The 24,032-nt window shown below is 42.0% G+C and overlaps 1 protein-coding gene across 1 annotated transcript in view; it reads left to right on the top strand.

Annotated features, from left to right (window-relative positions):
* LOC126297488 (pyruvate dehydrogenase (acetyl-transferring) kinase, mitochondrial) overlaps nt 1-24,032 on the top strand; it is a 360,831-nt gene that overhangs the window by 222,486 nt on the left and 114,313 nt on the right. Inside the window, exon 2 of the mRNA XM_049988367.1 lies at nt 21,163-21,370. Coding sequence (XP_049844324.1) covers nt 21,163-21,370 — 208 coding nt within the window. The remainder of the gene's footprint in view (nt 1-21,162; nt 21,371-24,032) is intronic.

Genomic DNA, 24,032 nt, shown 5'->3' with positions numbered 1-24,032 from the left:
TCATCTGTGGTGGTTTACATTGGGTCTCAGAGTTGAACCTGTCGTTTCACCCTATCCCACACATTTTCGATTGGTAACAAGTCTGGTGATCTAGCAGGCCATGGCAAAAGGCTGATATCCTGTGACACCAAGAAGGCGCGTGTTCGTGCAGCAACATGTGGTCTTGCATTGTCTTGCTGAAAATTGGCGTCTGGGTTGTTGTGCAGAAAAGGTATGGCTAGGGGCCGCAGGATGTCATTCACGTAGGTCATACCGGTCACAGTGTTCTGCAAACGTACTAACTGTGATTTGTTGTTGTACCCAATAGCACCCCACACCTTAAAGCCTTAAGTTGGCGCTGTATGTCTTGTGCGAATGCAGTCAATGTGATGCCGCTCCCCCTGTCTGCTTTGAACAAAAATCGGGCCATCATTTTCAAACAAACAGAACCTGGATATGTCCGAAAACACTATCTAATGCCATTCCTGTCCCAGAGACATCGTTCCATACACCATTGTCGTCTAGCATGTTTCTGCAAATTCGTGAAAAGTAGGCGGAGAAGTGGACAATGCGCACGTAACCAATGCCATAATAAACGACGACGGACTGCCACCCCTGATAGTGTAAGATATGTTACAATGTTCCACTGTTGCGTCAGAGCCGAGGAGGACGCAGATCTGTCCTGCAATGTCATTCGGTTGAAATGTCGATCTTCTCGGAGGGTGGTTGGATGGTGTGACTGACCCATCTTGTCGTGTTCTGCGGCCTTACGTGAACAATTGGACACACACCCGTTGCAGTGCCGAAACGCTTCGTCCCACACTAGCAGTAATTTCCCGGATGGATGCATCACATTCTCTCATGCCAATAATGCGCCCTCTTTCAAACCGACTGATTTGACGATACGGTTCGCACATACGCCTGCGAGGCGTCCTACACGTCTGCTAAAGTCACACTGGTCCATTACCTTCGGTTTATAGCAACAACGGGAGCCGCAGGCACATTTTACCGGTAGGTGGTGTTGCGCCGCGATAGCGGTGTTGACCTTGAACCCGCGAGCCTACATGGTTCAGATGCTAATCTTTCCTGTAGAACATACTAATGTACATATCCTGTGAATATGAACATCCTATCTCTAGTCATTCAAGGTGTTCTGTTTTTTTTTTTCTGAACATGAGTGTACATTTCGCAGGTTTGTCGCCGGATAACGTAGTGCAAATCAGACAGTATTTCATCAAAATCGCTGATAGACTTCATGAGATAGTGGGGAATTACTGTTGTCATCGCTACAAGACAGAACTGGTGCTACTCACTAGAGATCAGAAACGAAGCAAGTGCGAGTCTAATGTTCGGGTTGCATACTTTGCAAAGTAAGCGTCGATGTCACATCAGTGTTGGCCGGCTTCCTTCGTTCCCGCTGTAATTCCGCGAGTTTGACGAGTCTGGCAACTGTGGCGCTGCGTTCGCTTCCTACTTTGCGACTGTTTCTCTCTTACTGGAACGTGCAGGAGTGTAATAGTAGTAGTAGTGATCTGACAAGGCAAAATGACTGAGTTCGGCATCAGGTACCGTTTAACAAATGTGTGTTTTGTGAGCTGTGGAGGGTGTAAGACGAAAATTGATACAAAATACACAATTGCAAATGTTCTTCATTAGAGGAGGAGTGATATCTGGTATAAGTTTCACACTATAATACATCACCCCCCCCTCCCCCCCAATCAGACGAAAACATTACGAATTTCGTCCAATGCAAACAAAGAGAATGTATTCTTCTTGATTCCACCTCCACTATGAGAAAACATGTGCTGCGTCAGAAGGGCACAGAGCAAAGTCCCTGTTATACAAAGAAGCGCGCTATATCAGTATCTATTTGGTCATGTCAACTTGCGTTTGTGGACTAACAGCGCGTTGTGTTGCTTATCATTCATCTCTATAGTTTATTTTAATATTTAATCACCATTTACGGATTGCACTTCATCCTCAGGTTATATTTTCTTGCACTGTCGTTACAGACTTGGTAATGCCTCGAAAGCGTGTGTATGTCAACGTAATTGTTAGAGATTCTCTGAATAGACATATATTAATATAAGTTTGCTGCATTCTTCGAAAAAGTTTTATCTACTTATATAGCCGGCCGCGGTGGCCGAGCTTTTCTAGGCGCTTCAGTCCGGAACCACGCGGCTGCTACGGTCGTAGGTTCGAATCCTGCCTCAGGCATGGATGTGTGTGATGTCCATAGGTTGGTTAGGTTTAAGTAGTTCTAAGTTTAGGGGACTGATGACCTCAGCTGTTAAGTCCCATAGTGCTTAGAGCCATTTGAACCATATACTTATATAAATGAACGTATAAACAGAACAGTATTCATTGCCAACCGATCAATCGTTATACAGGTATACAGCATGCTTCTGTCATTTAGGCAGGTGGGACATATTGTGTCATTTCAACTTGCTCTTGAGTATGGTTATGAACCCGACATCATGATTGTGTGAAACAAATGAATAGTAATTTACAGAGTAAAGGCAGTAATTTGTTTCAAAACGCTTGATACATAGCGGGAATGCCGCGAGTCCGCAGCTACACTTGCTCTCCTTTTCTGAGCGAGGCGGGCGAGTCCACTTGTACCCGACAACAGACTCAGGTGAAGAGTTGGCTGCGGCGAAGACTCGAGTCGAGTCTACCGCCGCACGGAGACGGCGAGCCCGGAGATGACGTCACAGGACTCGCTGGCGCGTTTAAAGCGAGTATACGGAGCTAATTTTTGATCTCTGCTATCAACGCGTCGGTGTCGAAATTTATCGTGGCCACGAGCGAGAATTACGCATGCGCGCTGAAGCACTCACTATTGGCGTTCAGTGCCCCCTTGCCGGGAGCCGAAGAGAGAGACCTTCTGCGCGTGCGTAGAGGGCAGTGACGGTGCTGCCGGTTAAAACTTGAGTTAACTTAAGCAATGTGCTACGTCCGGTGAGAAATCGGAGGTTCTTGTTTCTACCGTGGCAACCAATGGCTGAACTCCTGGCAGTGCTCAGTTGAAATCCGGCATTCTAGGTGATAAGATTATCTGCTTTACGGGTTACGTATGCCCTCCTTGATAATACCGTCCTAGATGGTGATGCCACGGATAGAACTTCAGTGTTCTCGCAAGACACGCGATGTCCCGTGTTCAGGCAGGGCTCTACCATCGCGCATTTATCAAGTAGGCCCAGGCGTCTGTGTCGATAGTGTTCAATAATTTCGACGCTACTGCGCGGGCGTCACCAATCATGTCTTGCAGCTGTGACGACCGGTTACCACCACCTGTTGATGTTGAACAATGGTTTCGGTGAAATGATGTGGGACATGCGCAATGTTATCCGTCGGTAAAGCCTGAAAAGTCACCTCTGAATTTGTAATAAGGCAGCAACTGAGCCACTGAGGTGACTTTGGTAACTGTAATGTATCAGGTTTCTAACGTGGTAGTTGTTCTGTTGCATAGCCTAGAGCTCCTTCCTGAGCATCACATCTGCCGCTCAGCGGAGGCCTCTTATTCTTTCCCACTTTCCTCCAGATCTGAGCGCACTCTTGTGCGGAATTCTACGCGTGCATGGCAGAATGCTGGATGCGTTCACAAACGCTATCTTGTATGCTCTACTCCATCAAGTTTTAAACGTGAACAAAACTCAGCTTTATGATAAATTATCGAGTCTTTGGTCGATGAATATGTTTCAGATGTTCAGCGCGTCTGACTGCCATGTAGCGGGCCCGTGTTCGATTTTCGGTCGGCCCGGAGATTTTCTCCGCTCGTGGTTCTGGGTGTTGTGTTGTCCTGATCATCATTTCATCATCGTCGGCGCGCAAGTCGCCCAATGTGGCGTAAACTGAAAAGATTTGCAGCTCGGTGGCCTAACTCCCGGCCATCAATGCCATACGATCATTTCATTTCCTCTTTCTCTACCTGTAAATCGTGTTTTGTACTAAATCCGCCCAGGCCGTCGATTGACTACCAAGCACGGAACTTTTGATACCTTTTAAGTGTCTAGATCTGGTCTTTGTCAGCAGACTCTTTAATTTTCATCGTTTGGTTCCGCTAATAGCTGGATACACGCTCGCAGTACGGCAGATCACCAAGTAATAAAGAATTGACGCCGGGGAGAGGGGAGGCATTGTTCTACTTCCTTACTAAGCGGCCTGTGTGCACCTGCAGATGAGGGAAGCTCTGTGCAGAGCCGTGTTTCGGAGTAGAGAAGATATGTTTCTTTTCTGCACATCTGGAAATTTAACAGAAAAGTTGTATACACTGCTACAATGTGTCTTATTGCTGTCTCTGAAGAAAGAAGATGAAAGAATTAGAAACAAAGTCGTGTTAACTTTAAAGGTACAGGTTTTTTGGTCAGATTTTCATGGGTATGTTTGCTTTCACCCGGAGACTGGAAATCTTAAAACCTAGTTTTAAACTGGCGGAAGATAAGTGATATTTTGTGTTTGTAGGTATTTTATTAAACCACGAACTAGTGAGTCAATGAGTCAACTGGTGCCGGTTCTGCTTATTTCTAACAACCTTGTTCTGTAGAATGATGAAGCAATTCTCAGTGCAGAGTGAGTGCTACATACAAATACTTAGAAAAGAAAGCTACTTATCGGCATTGAGGGTAGACACTCGTTCAAATACATACTTCCTTTGTACCATTCCTCTCGCTAGCGTCACTTGTTTCACTCACACCTTGCGCCCAAATTTAAAATCAATCAAGTGGAAATGCGTGCGCTATACTTAATTTGTAGATTATTTTATTACTGGACTCCGTCCTTCTGAAATTCGAGAAATTGGAAGACTTCAGGCTTCCAATGCTTTATGTATGACCACTTTTAATAATAATAATAATAATAATAATAATAATAATAATAATAATAATAATAATGTTATAGTATCCCAAAATTTGAGGGCAACAGCTTACTGTTGCAGCCGACTTAATATACTGTATATTTTGTTTTGCTGGATGGTTCAATGGGAGAAGATATATTAGTTTTTTTTGTTATTGTGTTGGACTTTTGTGGATAGTACCGCACAAGTGGGTTTTATTTATGTTACGTGTCATTGGATAAAAGAGGCAGGGCACGGTGCATCGCCGGAGCCAGCTAGGCCGCGTGCATCTGGCCACTAATGTCCAGGGCCATGGAAGTTCCCAGGAACGCCCGCGTTTTACATAGAATTTACATAAGCTGTTACGTATAGAACTTTTATTAATCGTTAGGGGAGCTTCGATTTTGTGGAGAAGTTAATGAGTGAGTTCTTTTTGTGGCACTTTCGCTGGATATACATACTGTTCTTCAACGACGTGTAATGGTTGTGTGGAATATAGTTCCCGAGTTCTGTAATATTAGAGTTACTGTAAGGGACTTGTTTCGAAGCCACTGAGGAATGTTGCATATCTGTTCTCATTTGCAACGCCGACTGAAATTGGTCGAAGTGGGTCTTTTGGGGAAAGAGTGAATGCGACTGTTTTTATTACACGAAATAAGAAGAAAACTCGCACCATCTGATAAGTATATGGAATCTTTTTATTATTATTAGGAAGAGCTTTTCCTGCCCTGCGACTCTCCCTGCAGCTTCTCTAAGAAGTTTCCCTTCTTGTCGTGGTGAAAACGTCGACCCTGCGTCAAGTTCAATTAACACCCAAGTTGAAAACCGAAGTCTGGAACACCAAACTGTTAAAGCCCTTCAGTAATGCAGTAACCATTATATAGTTACTGTTGTGTTGTGGCTTGAATTACTTCGTTCATTTGCTATGAAGCTAATAATGAAGCAATTTCTGGTCCATTGCAGGAACTACCTACAACTCGGGAAAAGCATTTTTAATAGATATTCAAACGTATGTGATATGTATCAGTTTTTACTTTCATATACGCATGGTAAAAATACTACGTGAAGGAGAAGATGCTCACACATTCGTTTCATAGGCTGCAAACTTCACCACAGTGCGTCAGTCATTAATGCTAGTATATTTTAAAAAGTGTGATGGCTGGTAACTTTCGTAACCAGTATTATAACCGTAAGAAATAGTGATAATGCTAACGGTCATTTGAAATAATTTAGTTTCGCGACCGAAACACAATGGAACCTTTCTGTTTTTATCTCTCAGAAAATTTCATTTTACCCCTCAGGTGGTCATTAGCCTCCGTTTGGGAACGACCGCTCTTGATCTTAAGTGATGCACTGACGAAGGATGTGTATCTTCACCATACACATTTAGCTAGAGAGCTTCTGGGCATTGCAGATGTTTCTAGTTAACTTCTGGCAAGTAGCCAAGTAGGAATACTATATGAAGCTACAATTGCAGAATATACGGATTATCAGACTCTGTGTCTGAGGATGAAGACTATGGCGCTTTGAAATCGTTCGTAAATAGAAAAAATTTAGCTAGTAGCGATTAACCAATGATAATAAAGAAAAGTTTTTATCCTCTGTAATAAAATAGTTCCTTGGTTGTATAATTCTAGGCGAAAAGGAATTACGCGTTATGTTTACAGAAAGTAGGGGTACATTGAGTGGCAGAAAGTTCTGAAGATTCCATGCTGAGGTCAAGGAGTATATGCAGTGTAGTGAGCTTCTGCGGGTAAAGAACGGAGGTCGGAAGAGCACAGCAGCCAGCTGCTAAAAAGAGCGTCTCCGTTGTAACGATCCTCTTTGTACGCATGTCCGTGAGCGCTTCCCGGTAGTAATCTTCCGCCATTCGCGATAATTGTCCATTTACAACGTGACTTTCCACTGGTTTGCCCTATTTCTTTTCCTTCTTTTTCCTCGAATTGTCTTGGCTCAGCTATAAAACACAAGAATCCTAGTCGGGCGAAGAGTGTTTCGAACGTCGATCTTAATTAAACCTTTCATACTCCCCTCAAAATACTCTTTCATGATACCGGGCTAATGCTATAAAGGTCATTGCTGACAATTTTTTTAAAAGTTGTGCTGTATAAGAGTTTTCCTCCGTGCTATATGGTATTGAGTCTACCGGGTGTTGAGTCGGATCTTGATGGTAAACATCATCGCCTGAATATTACGATAAGGCGATCCTATGAAGTGTTTTTAAAGTATAACGACACATTCCAAAGCAACAATGACAGCCTCAGCTGTATCCTGAAAGGATCGCCTGTACGACAGTATTATGCGGCTGTCAGTACTGAACAGTAGGGAAGTCGGCAAGGAATTAGTTGGCGGGAGCAGAAAAATGTTGAGATATCTGATTTGGACAAAGAAAGAAGTAGGATAGTGATAAAGTAAATAAATTAAGAGAGAACTTGAGCAACTGGAGAATCTGTACGCCGCGTCCGGATGTATTACGGTGTATTAAAAATAGGTCTGTGGGAGAAAGAGGAGACAAGAAAAAATATGTTCGAAGACGTCATTAAGAGCATAACTGGATTTTCAGAAGAGCTAGTAGAAAATACGTAGTCGATATTACAAGGCCTTCTCTTAAAAAGGAGGTCATCGTGACAGTATTTCTGTCAACAGCATTATTTTAGGTTCCTGCTCAAGTACAGCATGACTTACTATAGAAATCGGCAGAATAGACAGTTAGATAAATTACCTCCCCTGTTATAGCAGTGGCTTGTGCTTAATTTTAGTACACGTTGAATTTTACAATCCAAAAGCTGTCGTTCAGTTTGTGCTCAAATTCGTTTTTTTTTTTTTGTTTTTTGTTTGTTGAACAATTAATGTGACTTGTACGTGGCCAAAGTTTTGTACATGAGGAAAAGTTTAGTAGTTTCGTGCCCCGGTGTCCAAGCTAAACTGTTTCACTCTTCGTAATTGGCTGGGTGAGCTGGTACATAGGTTAGGGAAAGGCAAGACTATATCGAGTGCAATCGGACTATATGAAATAAATATCTGTAGGGTTAGGACAAATGTTTGAGGTTATCGACGGCTTTCCTAGTTCAAATACACCGCTGAATTTTGCTGCATTCTACTGTATGTAACATCGCAAGAATGTATCTTCGTCGTGACGTTTGATTCATTGCGATCTCATATGCAACAGAAAACAGCAAAATTCACAGATACACAAAATTACTATAGCATATATAGGTTTTCTTCGGCATTTATAATGTATCTTCTACCATAACTTTAGCATTTCAATTCACAGATACTCATTTCTGCCAATTTTACGTCACAGTATGTGGCCTACAGTAACCAACAAACGTCTGAGAGGTGAACTGAAATACACCACTGAAAAAATTAACGAGGACCTTACACCCAGGTTTTCCATTCATTTCATTGTCTCATTTTTCCCATGAAAAATGTTAATTAGAACTTGCATTTAAAAACTTTCATTACTTTTGCACATATCAAACAGTTAGTACTTGTTTATCTTAAGGAAGCACATCAGTGAAACGCCGCAACACCAGGCTTTAGAAAAACTGGTAACTATAGTTTTTAAATAAGGTATATTCTAAATATTCTGTATTACGTTTCTTCAATGTTTTTGTACTACGAGGAAGCCCTGCGGAAGTTAACTGGAGTGAACTGGCTGATTATCACCCAAGACTCTTCCTCATGGAAGAAGTTGATGACTTACCTGACTCAGTACTTGCAGAGACCATTTCATTTAATGACAGAAATGGGTGGTGATGTCGAATATAGACGCAAGATAAATATCGTTTTCAGGCTTTTCCGGCAGGTCCATTGCAGATAAACTTCTGAGGTTTGCCAGCGGATAACATTGCGAGGCATTGCCGATACCATAAACCGGAGAAGTATATTGATAAGATGAATACTGTGAGTTTTCTTATGTATCTCTGTTTGCTAACGTATAACGTCATGCGCCATATCATGATTACGTCACGGGTCAAAGTAAGATGTCCAGTATCAGAGGTTCAACCGACTCCAAAAATGAACGTGCATATATAAACTTTCAGAATACCGCACTAGACTAGGAATTTTCGTCTGTATACGTCGTTATAGCAGCCACAAAACCGGGAATGCTTCATAATAAAAGCTGCTGATAACAGAGATCCTAATTTCAATTTAAATAAAAAAATCGAGAAGTGTCACGCGAATAAATTAATTTCTGCTCAGTTGTCGTCCGATTTACCGAAACGATTCAAAAGTTTGTAGCCTTACACAAATATAGCTCGATCAGTCGAAATGTGTCTGGGTAAAAGCAACTTACTTCTTCGGAAAGCAGATTAACACTCCACGTAAAGGGTATTACATTTTATTCTGCCTCTATTTGTGGCAATTCATGAACAGGTTTACCTTTTTCCTTTCTAAGGATCCGTGCTTTAAGTGCCCACAGCGATATTCGTTGTGCATTGTTTGGATGTTTATGTTTCGCACCTTGGGGGTGCATTCCGTTGGCAAACAATCGAGTGTAGCTGGCGTGATGCATTGCCGATACCGCCTTTGCATTAGAAATAGTCTCGTCGTCCTTCACTGCGTGCTGTCATTGAAAGTCTTCGTGAGCAGAAACACAAATTTGTCGTTTTGAATCCTGCTCAGCGGAGGTGGCTGGAAGCCATGGACTTCCTTCATAAGCAAGGTGGCACCGAATAGAAGAATTAGAAGCTTTATACCTGACAAGTTAATTTAAAAAGCTGTAGCAGCTCATATAGCCAGTGACAGTGGTGAGTAGTATGTTCTTTGCTATTAATTTGTGCATGAAACTGCGAGCACTCATGTACGTCTAAATTATAAGGGGCGGTTAAATGAAAAAGAGACACAGGTAGAAAGTATGTATACTTCATTATTTCAAAAGTATTCTCAATAACTGTTGATACGTTTATCCCACTGAGACGAGACGGTGAATGACGTGATAGAACAATGTTTGCACTTGTCTACGGAGCCATGGTTGTACTGTGGCGTGCACCTCTTCGTCCGAAACAAATTGACTGCCACGAATGTCTTTCTTCAGACCTCCAAAAATACGGAAATCGCATGGGGACAGATTGGGACACCGTAAAAGATGTGTAAGGGCTTCCATGCGAAACTTCTACAGCGTAGTCGAAACAACTTGGCCGGGCATTATTCTGCAAGAGAATGATGCCAGCTGTCAACATTCTTCGGCGCTTGGACTTGATGCCCCGCTTTAATTTTTGCTATGTGTCCACGTACCGCGTGCGTTAATTGTGGAACCGTGTTCCAGAAAGTAAATGAGTAGCGGACCTTTGCAGTTAAAGAGAAAGGTCATCATGACTTTCCCAGAACTGTCATGCAAAACTTCGAATTTTTCGTTTTATCTGACGCTCGAGATGGTGACACCATGTTTCATCTCCCGTGACAATACGGGACAGGAAAATTCATCATCGTTATACCGTTCTAGGTGCTGCACTGATGTCGAATGCAGAATATAGAAATTAGAGCTCGTACAATGTCATTTTTCCTTAGTTGAGACTGGAAAGTACGGTGATAGGAGCTGATACCCTCTGCATTGTACTGCACAGGTACTTCAGGAATATACTCAGTATCATTGACATAGGCATGTGGCAGCTAGCGTCTGCCAAGTTCCAAGTATATGTTCGTCATTCCGACTTATTTCAAACGCTTGTAATATATTGCAGTTATGTGGCGAATCTCGACTAGTTGTAACTGAACATTATCTACCACACGAGCGAATACAATACAATAAGCGACTTTAATTTTTAAAATTGTGTCGCCCTTTCAAATAACTTCCGGGAGTTCAGCCAGGTGACACTTTCAGGCAAACCTTGAAAATGGCGGGGTGTTCTCCCGTCGAAGTATCGGCGGTCGCTGAAACTGTCTCCTGGCAGAATTCCCGGAAGTTATTTGAAAGTTGTATACGCCAGGACAAACTCTGTGTCGCCCTTGTTTAAGAGATCACATTGACCTGGCGTGATTGCGTCACGGTTTACGTAATTTTGTCACAAAAACTAAATGATTCAAATATGTTCGGAGATGAAGATTACGTATAATCTTAGTGAAGTAGGGATCTTTGTACAGTTCTTCGTGAAAAATTAAGTTTGTTTCATATTTTGACTCTTAGATCTGCATAATTTTACTGTACTTGTCCCTTTGATATAGTCGTTTTTGTATACTTACGTACTGTACCTAAAAAAAGATGGCTGAATCCTGAAAAAGATAGGCAGTTTTAGTGGTATTGTAATGTAGGTCAGTTAAACTCTGTCTCTTTTTTCGCACGATCTATAGCCACCAGTACTGCCTCACAGACAGTTTCGATAATTTATGTCTACAAAATGTACTATTCCTAAAAAAAAACACTTTCAGTAAGATGGCAGTTGTATGAATCTATCCTTTATCCCTAGAAGAAACTTACTTGCGTACAGGCTGTCGCTGATTATCTACCTGAGATGCGCCATATATTTTTTAACCTATAAAATATGATCCAGGACGAAAGTACGATGCCTATGCTTCGTCTCGAGTTGTACTTCCGGTAAGACAACTCACCACTATAAGACCTCAGCAGCATACTTGGTGTGATACAGCTTGCTTTTAAGTATCGAAGTAAATATGTCTGGGTTATTCCTCACGATATATTCTTATTTGAGGTTGCGTCTTCATGAGAGAGAGAGAGAGAGAGAGAGAGAGAGAGAGAGAGAGAGAGAGACCCATTTCGTTCACAATGGTTCCATTGGCCTCGTCATCATTATTTCTTTTTGTATCAGGTAGATGTCTGATTTTTGCTGGCGGGTGCTGGCTCTTTGGCTCGTTTCCAAGCCTGAACACCGCTGCGGAAGTTGTGCCACGTCGCCCGTGGCGAGCAAAAGTCTTAAAAGTTGCCAAGAGCTTTGTGTTGCTCTGGACTAGAATTTATCTCAAGTATCTGCCACTGCATACTGAAGAGAACTGCAGTTATAAGAGGATTTTTTTTTAGAAAAGATGAATCAAGTTTTTTACTTTTTGAAGCACTAACAAAGATACAGAATTGGTGGTTGGTATTCTGCTATGTGAAACTTGATTTCGATGTTCGGCTGACATCTCCTCCCAATCATCATGAATGATGAATCCGATTAGTATCGAGCTCGCAACGTGAACAAACGGCATGTTAACGCCTTAATACCGAAATATATTTCTGCTTGAAAGAAAAACGTCGAAACTATTATTTTGTAATGAGTAATTAAGTGTTGTAGTGTTTGTAAGGTTAAATCCAAAATATATTATACCTGTCAAGTATAAATGGTTGTGTTGCTTATTTGCGACAACAAGCATTTGAGAAACTGAGCAATTACAACACTTCATTAAGTGAAAGGTGTTTATTTAACATTTTGACGATACATTGACAGGATTTACATGATTAAACATGAAAAATGCAGGATGATATACATTTTAAGTAATTATGTAACATAGTATAGCCTTATCCGTGAAATTCTTTAGACACAGATGAACGTCACACTTACTAAACATGAATACTGTCTGTCCATTACAATTTGGTTTTTTTACATCTTTACATCGTGTCTGTAACCTGAGGCCAGTGACCTGCTACATCAGTTCCGGGAGACTTTTATGGAACCTCTTTTGTTAGACCCTGTTGCTTCTTGCATAGTTGATCTGCCTCCATACTGGCTAAAGGCCCATCTCTCTTTTTATTTGTCATGCCTTCTCTCTGCTCGTTGGGTATCTCTGCTATTCTGGATTTGAACTCTAGTAGATCGTTTTGTTTATAACGGGAAGTTTGAAACTGTCACAATCTTCTCTGCAGATGGTACTCGAGCTTTGAAATCGGCATTAGCATTTCGTGAAACATGAAACCTCGGTGTTTCATCGGTAATAAAGTAAATACCTCAGAATATTAGAAGTTTATTAGAGTTTTCACATCGTAATAAAAAAGAAATGCGGTCAGTCAAAAACAGTGTTGAGGTCGGATATTCATGTAAATAATTGGAAACTTGCAATAAATTTTGTATAAGTAAATAATGAAACAAAATTTGGCATTGAAGTACTCCGGTGCTAAAAATAAACTGAAATATTTAATTTCACTTAACTTGATTTCATCGCCTGCATGCTCCCACGAAGACACACACAAACGCCGAATGATGTGTATTTTACACTATAGTATTTTCTAATTCACCTGTACGTGCAGCTAGTTTATTACATCAAAACGTGATCTGAATCACGTTACAGATGCTAAAGCACAAAGAAATAATTTTCAGAAGTAATCTTACCTTCGTACCTAGCTGTAATACTCCGAACAACAGCAGTAGCTGAAACATTCAGGAGATGTCAGAGGCGATGGTAGCTTAGTATAGAATCTACACTACCATTAACAAAACAGTTAATCTTCCATGTATTAGCGTCGGCCATTTTCGTAGATCCAGTCACAGCATGGCATGCTAACTTTGTGTAAATCTGTAACAATAGTTTGCCTATGAGCGGTTCCGTATTAACTGTGACGTAGCTACGAGGTAGCTATCTGCCTCGTTGATAATAGGATTTGCACGGCATCAGACTTGATTAATGATTTGGTTCATAATAGGACAGCACGATTCATTACATAAGCCAAACTAGGTCCATGTTACTGCAGAGACGCCATTACACAAACTTTGGTTACCACCTGTTACCTGGAGCGAGTATGAATACCCCGGGTTTGTTGCGCTCTTGACATACAATTTGAAACCTAACGCTTATAGTATATTTGGAACTTTCCTATTGATGCTACGTCTATCTGTGGCTGTACAGATATGCAGTGTGTGGACTTCTTTAGCTTCTGGTAATACCAGTGCCGACGCAGATCACCTTTAAATCCCATCTTGTCCTGCTCCGTCGCAGCGGAGGGAAGTGGCCATTAGCGTATTTTAAGCAGCCCCAACCACGGAGCATGCCTCGACATCCAGGCATTTCTCATTGAGACCGCTGCTTAGAGCTTCTAACTTTTAAGCCCTCGATGTTGCAGTTGATAATCATTTCATTATTTACTTCTTCGACACCTGCGGTCCGTACAACAGTGAATTTACACTGACGAGACAAAAGTCTTGCGATGTCGATGCGCACATATACAGATGGTGGTAGTATCGCGTACACAAGGTATAAAGGGTCAGTGCATAGGCGGAACTGTCTTTTGTACTCAGGTGATGATGCATGTGAAAATGTTAACTGTCTTTGAACAGGGAACGGTAGTTGGAACTAGTTGCATGTGATATTCCATTTCGGAAATCGTTAGGGAAATCGGTATTCCGAGATCCACACTGTCAAGAGTGTGCTGAAAATACCAAATTACAGGCATTACCTCGCACCACGGACAACGCAGTGGCCGACGGCCTTCACTTAACGACTGAGAGCAGCAGCGTTTGCGTAGAGTTGTCAGTGCTAACAGACACGCAACAGCAAATAACTGAAGAAATCAATTTGGGACGTGCGATGAACGTATCCGTTAGGACAGCGCAGCGAAATTTGGCGTCAATAGACAATGGCAGCAGACGACTGACGCGAGTACTTTCGTTAACAGCATGCAGCGTCTCTCTGTGCTCGTGGCCGTATCGGTTGGACCTAGACGATTGAAAGACAGTGATCTGGTCAGACGAGTCTCTATTTCATTGGTATGAGCCGATGGTAGGGTTCGAGTGAGGCGCAGAACCCACGAAGCCATGGATCCAAGTTGTCAACAAGCCACTCTGCAGGCTGGTGGTGGCTCTATGATTGTGTGGGCTGTGTGTACATGGAATGGACTGAGTCCTCTGGTCCAGCTGAACTGATCATTGGCTGGAAATAGATACGATCGGCTACTGGGAGACCATGTGCATCTATTCATGGACTTCATATTCCCAAACAACGAGGGAATTTTTATGGATGACAATGCGTCATGTCACCGGGCCACAGTCGTTCGCGACGGCCTTGAAGTAAATTCTGGACATTTCGAGCGAATGCTTTGGCCGCCCAGATCGCCAGACATGAATCCCATAGAACATTTATGGGACATAGCAGAGGACAGTTCGTACAGCCGGCTGCTGTGGCAGAGCGGTCCTAGGCGCTTCAGTCCGGAACCGCGCTGTTGCATCGGCCGCAGGTTCAAATGCTGTCTCGGGCATGGATGTGTGTGATGTCCTTAGGTTAGTCAGGTTTAAGTCGTTCTAAGTTCTAGGGGACTGATGACCTCAGATAGTACTTACAGCTATTTGAACCATTTTGACAGTTGGTGCGCAAAATCCTGCACTGGCAACACTTTCGCAATTATGGACGGCTATAGAGGTAGCATGGTGCAGTATTTCTGTAGTGGACTTCGAACGACTTGTTGAGTCCAGCCATGTCGAGCTGCTGCACTAAGCCGGGAATAAGGAGGTCTGACACGATATTAGGAAGTATCTCGTGACTTTTGTCACCTCAGTGTAGCACTTATAATTGAAGGTAACTCTCTCTAACGGTCGAAGAATACAACGAAAACCCGACTTGACCGTCAAATATTCTGCGAAATTGGATATTTTACCGATCTTGGAATCTGATGAATACGCACACGGTTTCCAGAGTGCAAAAATCTGTCGTTCGCCAGAATGAGCGTGAGAAACTGTGCGTAACTACAATAAAACTGCTGGAAACTACACTCGAGTTGTAACGACGTTCTTGGGAAGTTAGCGAAAGTAACTCGAGAGGCTATTCTATTGCTGAGTGCTCGAGTGCAACAAACGGATCAAGGGCAGTCAACTATTATATTAACACAGTTGACTGGTATTAGGGAGGACATGAATTCATATCTGTGTACGCCCTTCCTGATTTATATTTTTGGTATCTTTTCCTGAAATAAAACAAGCGGAAAGCCTTTACAGATCTTTAAACAAGCCCATGGCCATTTTCAGCGGAATCTTTGCACTTTTTCCAACCTTTATGGGTTGGACGAAAACATGGAAACACCAAAAACACAACACGTTACTATGACTAATACTGTGTAGGAAACACATTGCCTTTCAAATTAGTTCCCAGTCGTCTCGGAACTGATAAATACAGGCCCTATATGGTTTTCAAGGTAATTATATACCATTATTCGTGCAAAATAATGGCAAGTTCAGGTAACGATGGTGGAGGTGGACAGTGATCACGCAGTCTTCTCTCCAATGTAGACCATAGTGTTTCAATAATATGGAGGTTTGGTCACCATCGTGGCCAGGGAAGAGGCGACAAGTCATCCTCGTCGTCTCAGAACCACTACTAGGGGATGCGGACTGTGTGAACAGGAGCCCTGTCTTGGATCAGAGCATTATCGTTGGGAAGCAAACACTGTAGTATGGGACGGACCTGGTCAGCCAAAATGGTCACATTACATAAACGATTTGGGAGACAATCTGAGCAGCAGTCTTCGGTTGTTTGCAGATGACGCTATCGTTTATTGGTGTGTGAGGTCATTCACATGAGTGCTAAAAGGAACCCGTTAAACTTCGGTTACACGATAAATCAGTCCAATTTAAAAGTCGTAAATTCAACTAAATACCTAGGTATTACAGTTACGAACAACTTAAATTGGAAGGAACACACAGAAAACGTTGTGGAGAAGGCTAACCAAAGGCTGCGTTTTATTGGCAGGACACTTAGAAAATGTAACAGACTTACTAGGGAGACTGCGTACACTACGCTTGTCCTTCCTCTTTTAGAATACTGCTGTGCGGTGTGGGATCCTTACCAGATAGGACTGACGAATTACGTCGAAAAAGTTCAAAGAAAGGCAGCACGTTTTGTATTATCGCGAAATATGGGAGTGTGTGTCACAGAAATGATACATGATTTGGGCTGGACATCATTAAAAGAAAGGCGTTTTTCGTTGCGACGGAATCTTCTCACGAAATTTCAATCACCAACTTTCTCCTCCGAATGCGAAAATATTTTGTTGACACCAACCTACATATGGAGGAACGATCACCACGATAAAATAAGGGAAATCAGAGCTCTAACGGAAAGATATAGGTGTTCATTCTTTCCGCGCGCTATACGAGATTGGAATAATAGAGAATTGTGAAGGTGGTTCCATGAACCCTTTGCCAGGCACCTAAATGTGATTCGCAGAGTATCCATGTAGATGTAGATTATCATACTAAGTAACGAAGGGGTCAATGGAATACGACGATATGACTTCCTACTTCATCACCGAATCTCCGCCATGTTTCACGCTCGGGTCGTAAACTCAGCCAGAAATTGGCAAACGTGCGCAAAAAGAATCGTCCGACCAAACAGCTTTCTTGCTTTCCTCCATAGTCCAAGCTTTGTGGCGTCGTAACCACGTTTTTCTGTTAGGGGCATTTGGCTCACTGACGAGTGCTTTTGGAATTTCAGCTCGACCTACAATTCCCTGTTTATGGAGTTCCGATCGCGTTTGTATGTTCTGACAGGGTTTGCGAGTGCGACATTCTGTTCTGTAGTGACTTACAGCTATCGACCTACTTATGTTTTGTCACAATCCTCTTCAGTGGCCATCCGGCATAGTCCCTCAACACACGATTTCGTCCGCGTTGTGAATTAGCGAATAATGTTTGTCCGCCTTTCCCTGTATGCGTTACAAGTCTTCTATCGGTGCCTCTTGAAACACCAAACATTACGATTCCCTTGGTTTCGTAGTCATCCACCATACGAACACCAACAATTTGCTCACTTTCGAATTCACTTAGCTCCGACATAATGCACTCACTGCTGCACGGAACACTTCTAACCACGACTGACACTTGCAAGGCTTAAAAGGCACTGCGTTGTGGCCGCTCCTGGTCAAATACAACATTGCAACCTGCACTCTTGGCTAACTTCTGCATTTATGTTCGAGCATGCATTTCTCGCTGCGTTTCTATATTTTTGTCCAACCTCTGTAGGTAATTGTTCGTGTGTAGTGGCCTAGATATCTAGGAACGTCTACATCTACATCCATACTCCGCAAGCCACCTGACGGTGTGTGGCGGAGGGTTCCCTGAGTACCTCTATCGGTTCTCCCTTCTATTCCAGTCTCGTATTGTTCGTGGAAAGAAGGATTGTCAGTATGCTTCTGTGTGGGCTCTAATCTCTCGGATTTTATCCTCGTGGTCTCTTCGCGAGATATACGTAGGAGGGAGCAATATACTGCTTGACTCCTCGGTGAAGGTATGTTCTCGAAACTTCAACAAAAGCCCGTACCGAGCTACTGAGCGTCTCTCCTGCAGAGTCTTCCACTGGAGTCTATGTATCATCTCCGTAACGCTTACGCGATTACTAAATGATCCTGTAACGAAGCGCGCTGCTCTCCGTTGGATCTTCTCTCTCTCTTCTATCAACCCTATCTGGTACGGATCCCACACTGCTGAGCAGTATTCAAGCAGTGGGCGAACAAGCGTACTGTAACCTACTTCCTTTGTTTTCGGATTGCATTTCCTTAGGATTCTTCCAATGGATCTCAGTCTGGCATCTGCTTTACTGACAATCAACTTTATATGATTATTCCATTTTAAATCACTCCTAATGCGTACTCCCAGATAATTTATGGAATTAACTGCTTCCAGTTGCTGACCTGCTATTTTGTAGCTAAATGATAGGGGATCTATCTTTCTATGTATTCGCAACACATTACACTTGTCTACATTGAGATTCAATTGCCATTCCGTGCACCATGCGTCAATTCGCTGCAGATCCTCCTGCATTTCAGTACAATTTTTCATTGTTGCAACCTCTCGATACACCACAGCATCATCTGCAAAAAGCCTCAGTGAACTTCCGATGTCATCCACCAGGTCATTTATGTATATTGTGAATAGCAACGGTCCTATGACACTCCCCTGCGGCACACCTGAAATCACTCTTACTTCGGAAGACTTCTCTCCATTGAGAATGACATGCTGCGTTCTGTTACCTAGGAACACCTCAATCCAATCACACAATTGGTCTGATAGTCCGTATGCTCTTACTTTGTTCATTAAACGAATGTGGGGAACTGTATCGAACGCCTTACGGAAGTCAAGAAACGGCATCTACCTGTAAACCCTTGTCTATGGCCCTCTGAGTCTCGTGGACGAATAGCGCGAGCTGGGTTTCACACGACCGTATTTTTCTAAACCCATGCTGATTCCTACAGACTAGATTTCTAGTCTCCAGAAAAGTCATTATACTCGAACATAATACGTGTTCCAAAATTCTACAACTGATCGACGTTAGAGATATAGGTCTATAGTTCTGCACGTCTCTTCCTTCCATTCCTCGAAAAATGGAAAGCTTCTCTCCGAAAATCAATACCGATTTGGAGAGCATCTTTGATGCAGTACGCAGCTCCCACTCCTCACGTTCAGTACCTGGCCTATCGTGGACGCAGACGAAGAGTCAGTCATTGCAGGTTTCTAAATACTGTTAGAGATCATTTTAAATTATCGGTTTTTAAAGATACCGTCATACTAATTATCTTTCGAAAGGCATGTCGTGTAGAATGAATAGGAGAAATTAGCTGTACGTTTGGCGAATGACACAGCGCGATTCCTTTTAGCTTGAACCCTAACAATGCCAACGCATTTTCCATAATGTGGATTACGAAGGGAGTGGGTGGATTTGAGAGGGAGGGGACGGTAGGTACTTTATGCACACCCCCCAACAAAATTTAAAAAAAATTAATTGTTGTGTAAGTAGGGTCCTGAATCTAAAAATGTTGAATACGACATTCATTGTGAAACGTGACAGCTACTACCAAGACTTAAGCTTTTGGATGGAGTTTAACTGAAGAATTTAAAACATTAATGGAACGTGGTAAATGACATCATTATAAACAATAAATATGTTTTTGAAATTTTTAAAATAGAAAGTACCTGACTAATTACAATATTTTCAAATGGTGGGCGTGAAGAACCCCACCGCCCCCCTGGTATTGCGAAGGTTAGGCGTTGTCACAACGCACTGCACTCCTCCATGCTTTCTTGTATTCTGTCAGATTGCTTCCCCATTCCACTGTTACACAGCTTCCCTAAAAACTTAAACGTCAACTCCGCTCATCGAGTAAAATTAACAGATAAAGAGAGACACAGAACTACACGGAGAATCGAAATCTTAACCTCGAGCATTCTAAGCCAGCTTTCTATCCACCACATTCAATGCCGTTACACTGCATTGATTTTTAGATACTTGTTTTTCAGGTGATTACGGATTCATTTTTGACGTACATTTGTAGGGAAACTATCCGCTGGACGATATCTACTGACATTTTTGTAGCACTAGTATGCAACGAATCCCGCCGTGATTTCAGTGTGTGCTAGTTTTTCTTTGTCCTATATTTGAAAGTGCAAAGTGAAGCGCTAAACTTTTTCGTTGCCTATCAACTGTAAACTTTGTATAAGAGATCATGGTGGCTCGCCGAGGCCAAAGGATGGCGTACGACAAAGTTCTTTTTCGTGCATCTGCCATATTGTGCCGAATCGGCGTCAGGTGGTGTCGTATAGCCAAGTTGTGAAGTCTGAACTATATAAACTGGCATCACGCAACTTCAATTTATTGTGCAAAGTCTGTTAGGAACCAGCTTCGTTGTAAGCCTAGCAGCGGCCCAGGATATGTGACATCAGCATAAGATGACATAACTCATCTGCATGCCAGGAGCAATTCAGTGCATCGCAATATTGTAGCACTAATCTTGCCGTCTGCTAACAGATGTCTGGCATCTGCAACACCGTGTTCCTGTGTTGAAATATAGGCTGATGGCGATTAAGATTTTCTCTGGCTGCAAGGGGCTCGACAAACATTATATTCTGATGAGTGTTTCTTCAGTTTTGACTGCAATGAGACGGTCGTATTTAGTGCAGTACATACCAGCAATTCCATTGGTCCATTGGGTATCATGGGAGGTTCTTGCCTCTCCAACGTGCAAATATTCTCAATTCATGAACACTAAAGCAAGGAAATAGTAGAACCGTGCGCGTATTTTTGGATCTGTATTGCACTAAAACAACACTTGTTCCTATACTGCGAGTAATATTCAAATCTTAGACTCTGGTCTATCAATTCTTTTAAAATATTGATAACTGAACTTGTCTGAGATTTCGTCTGTTGCATACTGTAACACTCGTCCAGGAAATAGAAAAACTGGACTTTGGACTTGAATAGGAGCTATAAGAGTTGTCATTTTTCAGGATCAGATTCAGAGAATCGATCATGCAGTATCATATTGTTTGGTTGCTTCGTCATATTTCCTTATGCTCTGTGTGTTTTAAAAATCAGTTTATTTTCTAGAAAAGTAAAACTATACAAAAATAAAGGCGACAACCCTACAGATAAATAGGGTAAATTTAGTAACAGTCAAATTGTATTGTTAAATAATTTCGTCTATTTTGTGCTTACAGGACTGAGTGCTTGCCAAGAGAAAAGCTTTATCTTTTTGAGGAAGGAACTGCCAGTGAGGCTGGCAAATATAATGAAGGAAATTCACCTTCTGCCTGACAAATTGCTGAAGACGCCTTCAGTAAATCTCGTAAATAACTGGTACCTGATGAGCTTCGAGGAAATTTTGCATTTTGAAAAAGCCGACGTGAGTCCTGCAGTGCTAGAAAGGTGAGATCAATCACGTATTTTCTTTTCATTGCTGTTCTGTATTAAAATTTCGTGCCTGCGCTCGATGTTCCAATTCAATACCTCAGTCTATCCGCTCCTTGTTCCATTTCCAACATGCTGCAGTTTTTTTAGTGAATTTTGACGTACAGTAAGGTTTATACTAAAGAGACCTATATTTCCGAGAAATTTGTGAAGACTTAGCAGATGACGTTACTGTCAGTTTTCCTGCTGGCGAGTGGTTGTCTTTCATTATGATATTAAGAAACAACAAAAAGTGCTACTACTAGTACTACTTTATCCATGTATCAAGATTTTCTATAGTGACCCTAGATCACTTCAAGTGAATTGTATAATTAGTCTGTTTTAGCTGTTTCCTGATAAAAACTGCTCAAAAAATTATTTTGCACGTCCTTCATAACGTACATAATGTATGTTTTTTGATTGCAGACTCCCTACATATTGACAACTGTATAATGGAGGTAAAAAGAAATCTGCGTTTTCAGTGCAATTCAGATGAGATCGCTTGTGTCCAGTCGTGAAAGAAACACTTTTCACTCTGTCATCATCCCTGGGAGAATCGTTTCACACGTACACGTAGCACGTATTGCTAATTTACCGCAAGGAGGGGTACCAGCAGCAGAAGTTGCATATAACGCAGCGACTCCATTCGAACATTCACCCGCTATCGAGGGACGAAAAATATTGAAGATCGGCGACGTAATGACCGCCTGCGGTCAGAAACGGCAGCTGATAATGGCTACCTACAAACTGTGGCTCATAGATAACCGGAGGAGAACGCAACAGAACAGCGCACTGCCTTTTAAGAGGCAACTGGGTCGACTGCCGACGCACACAGTGGTTGGGGTTGAGTTGTTTTGGGGGAAGAGACCAAACAGCAAGGTCATCGGTCTCATCGGGTTCGCGAAGGATGGGGAAGGAAGTCGGCCGTGCCCTTTCAAGGGAACCATCCCGGCATTTGCCTGGAGCGATTTAGGGAAATCACGGAAAACCTAAATCAGAATGGCCGGACGGGGGGGTTGAACCGTCGTCCTCCCGAATGCGAGTCCAGTGTGCTAACTACTGACGAAGTGAACTGTGTTGGAGATAGCACACTAGACAGTTTGGAAATGTATATTTATATGGGTATGGTGTCTGTTCTTTCGGACATGTACGAAAGAACAGACATCATATCCATATAAGTATATAGTTCTGGCAATAACTGCCATGACCTCCTCCTTCTGCGCGGATGCACACACATTTCCTGAACTCTTACGGGTCTTGGTAAGAATGTCTTCCACGAGTAATGAGTGTGGGACACTACGAATGTAGTGTGTGGACATACAAGGTGAGAATGTGGGTCTCGCGGGAGGCGTGCGCGAGATAGTCCGTGCAGTCTCACTACCCTCTGTGCCCTGGGTGGCTCAGATGGATAGAGCGTCTGCCATGTAAGCAGGAGATCCCGGGTTCGAGTCTCGGTCAGGGTACATATTTTCACCTGTCCCCGTTGATGTATATCAACGCCTGTCAGCAGCTGAAGGTATTAATATAATTATAATTTATTTGAAAATAGTAACAATCTATTTCATGTGAGTGGTTATAGGGCCATTACTTCGATTCAGGGTTCTGACTTCAGTTAGATGTACACTTCCACTGTAACGATATTGAACTATGTTAAGTTTTTAAGACAGTTTCATAAGACGATCTTTCAAACTTTGATTGAAATGATATTTGAAAAAGCCAAAAAGAAAAAAAGAAAAACTAAAGCGTACACACATTTCGTAGCAGAATGGGAAATACAAGGAAATCGTAATGAAGATTTTAGAGAAATCTATACTAAACCGAAAGTAACTGAAAGCTGGCAATGCAAATAAGTCTCACGGACACGAGTGAACCGTAATGACAGTAAATTTGCTAATAAAAGTCTACAGATAGAATTTAAAAACAATTAAACATAGACATTTTAGAAAACATATGCCAAAGTATAATTTTGCGCAGTACAATGTCAAATAGTAGAATCATCAATAATTTCAACCTTAAAAGAAACAGAAAATTTCTGGAAGGAACATAAAAATAAAGTCAATTATCGACTATAACAATAAAATATTAACTTCCAGCATGGGAAACGGTAGGTTAGACAACAGTAGACACTCTTAATCATATCCATGTATTTTGAGAAAAGGAGGGGAAACTTAGAAATAATTACCTGAAGCCATCGAAAAAAACACCCATCACCCTAATTTCTAAAAATATAATACTGTGTGTGACATTATATTAGACTACTCCCCTGACAAATTTTACTGTTGTAATTAACTTATTTGTTGTACATTTCAGAAATGCATAATATGTATAAACTTTACCATTTTCATGACTTCCATACTTTTTTCAAAAGTCCGGGACTTCTTTATCAGTACCCTTTGATCAGCCATTTGCATAAGGGAGGCAACGGAAACCTGCATTCTCAGTGCAGTGCATCTTAGCTCCAGGCTTTGAGATTCCAGTATGCTATTCACTGCACTGTCCAGGAATGCGTGCAACATTAGTATCATGATATGTCTATAGTTATTGAGAACGTACAACATCAAGGCCACTTTGTTTTGCGACTAAACCTTTAGAAAAATGTAGTAGATGATGAAAGACAATCATCCAGGCTAACACTGTTGAA

The sequence above is a fragment of the Schistocerca gregaria genome, chromosome X (assembly GCF_023897955.1).
Source record: "Schistocerca gregaria isolate iqSchGreg1 chromosome X, iqSchGreg1.2, whole genome shotgun sequence".
NCBI lineage: Eukaryota > Metazoa > Arthropoda > Insecta > Orthoptera > Acrididae > Schistocerca > Schistocerca gregaria.
The sequence above is the reverse complement of the archived record's forward strand: the minus strand, read 5'-3'. Positions and strand labels throughout refer to the sequence as shown.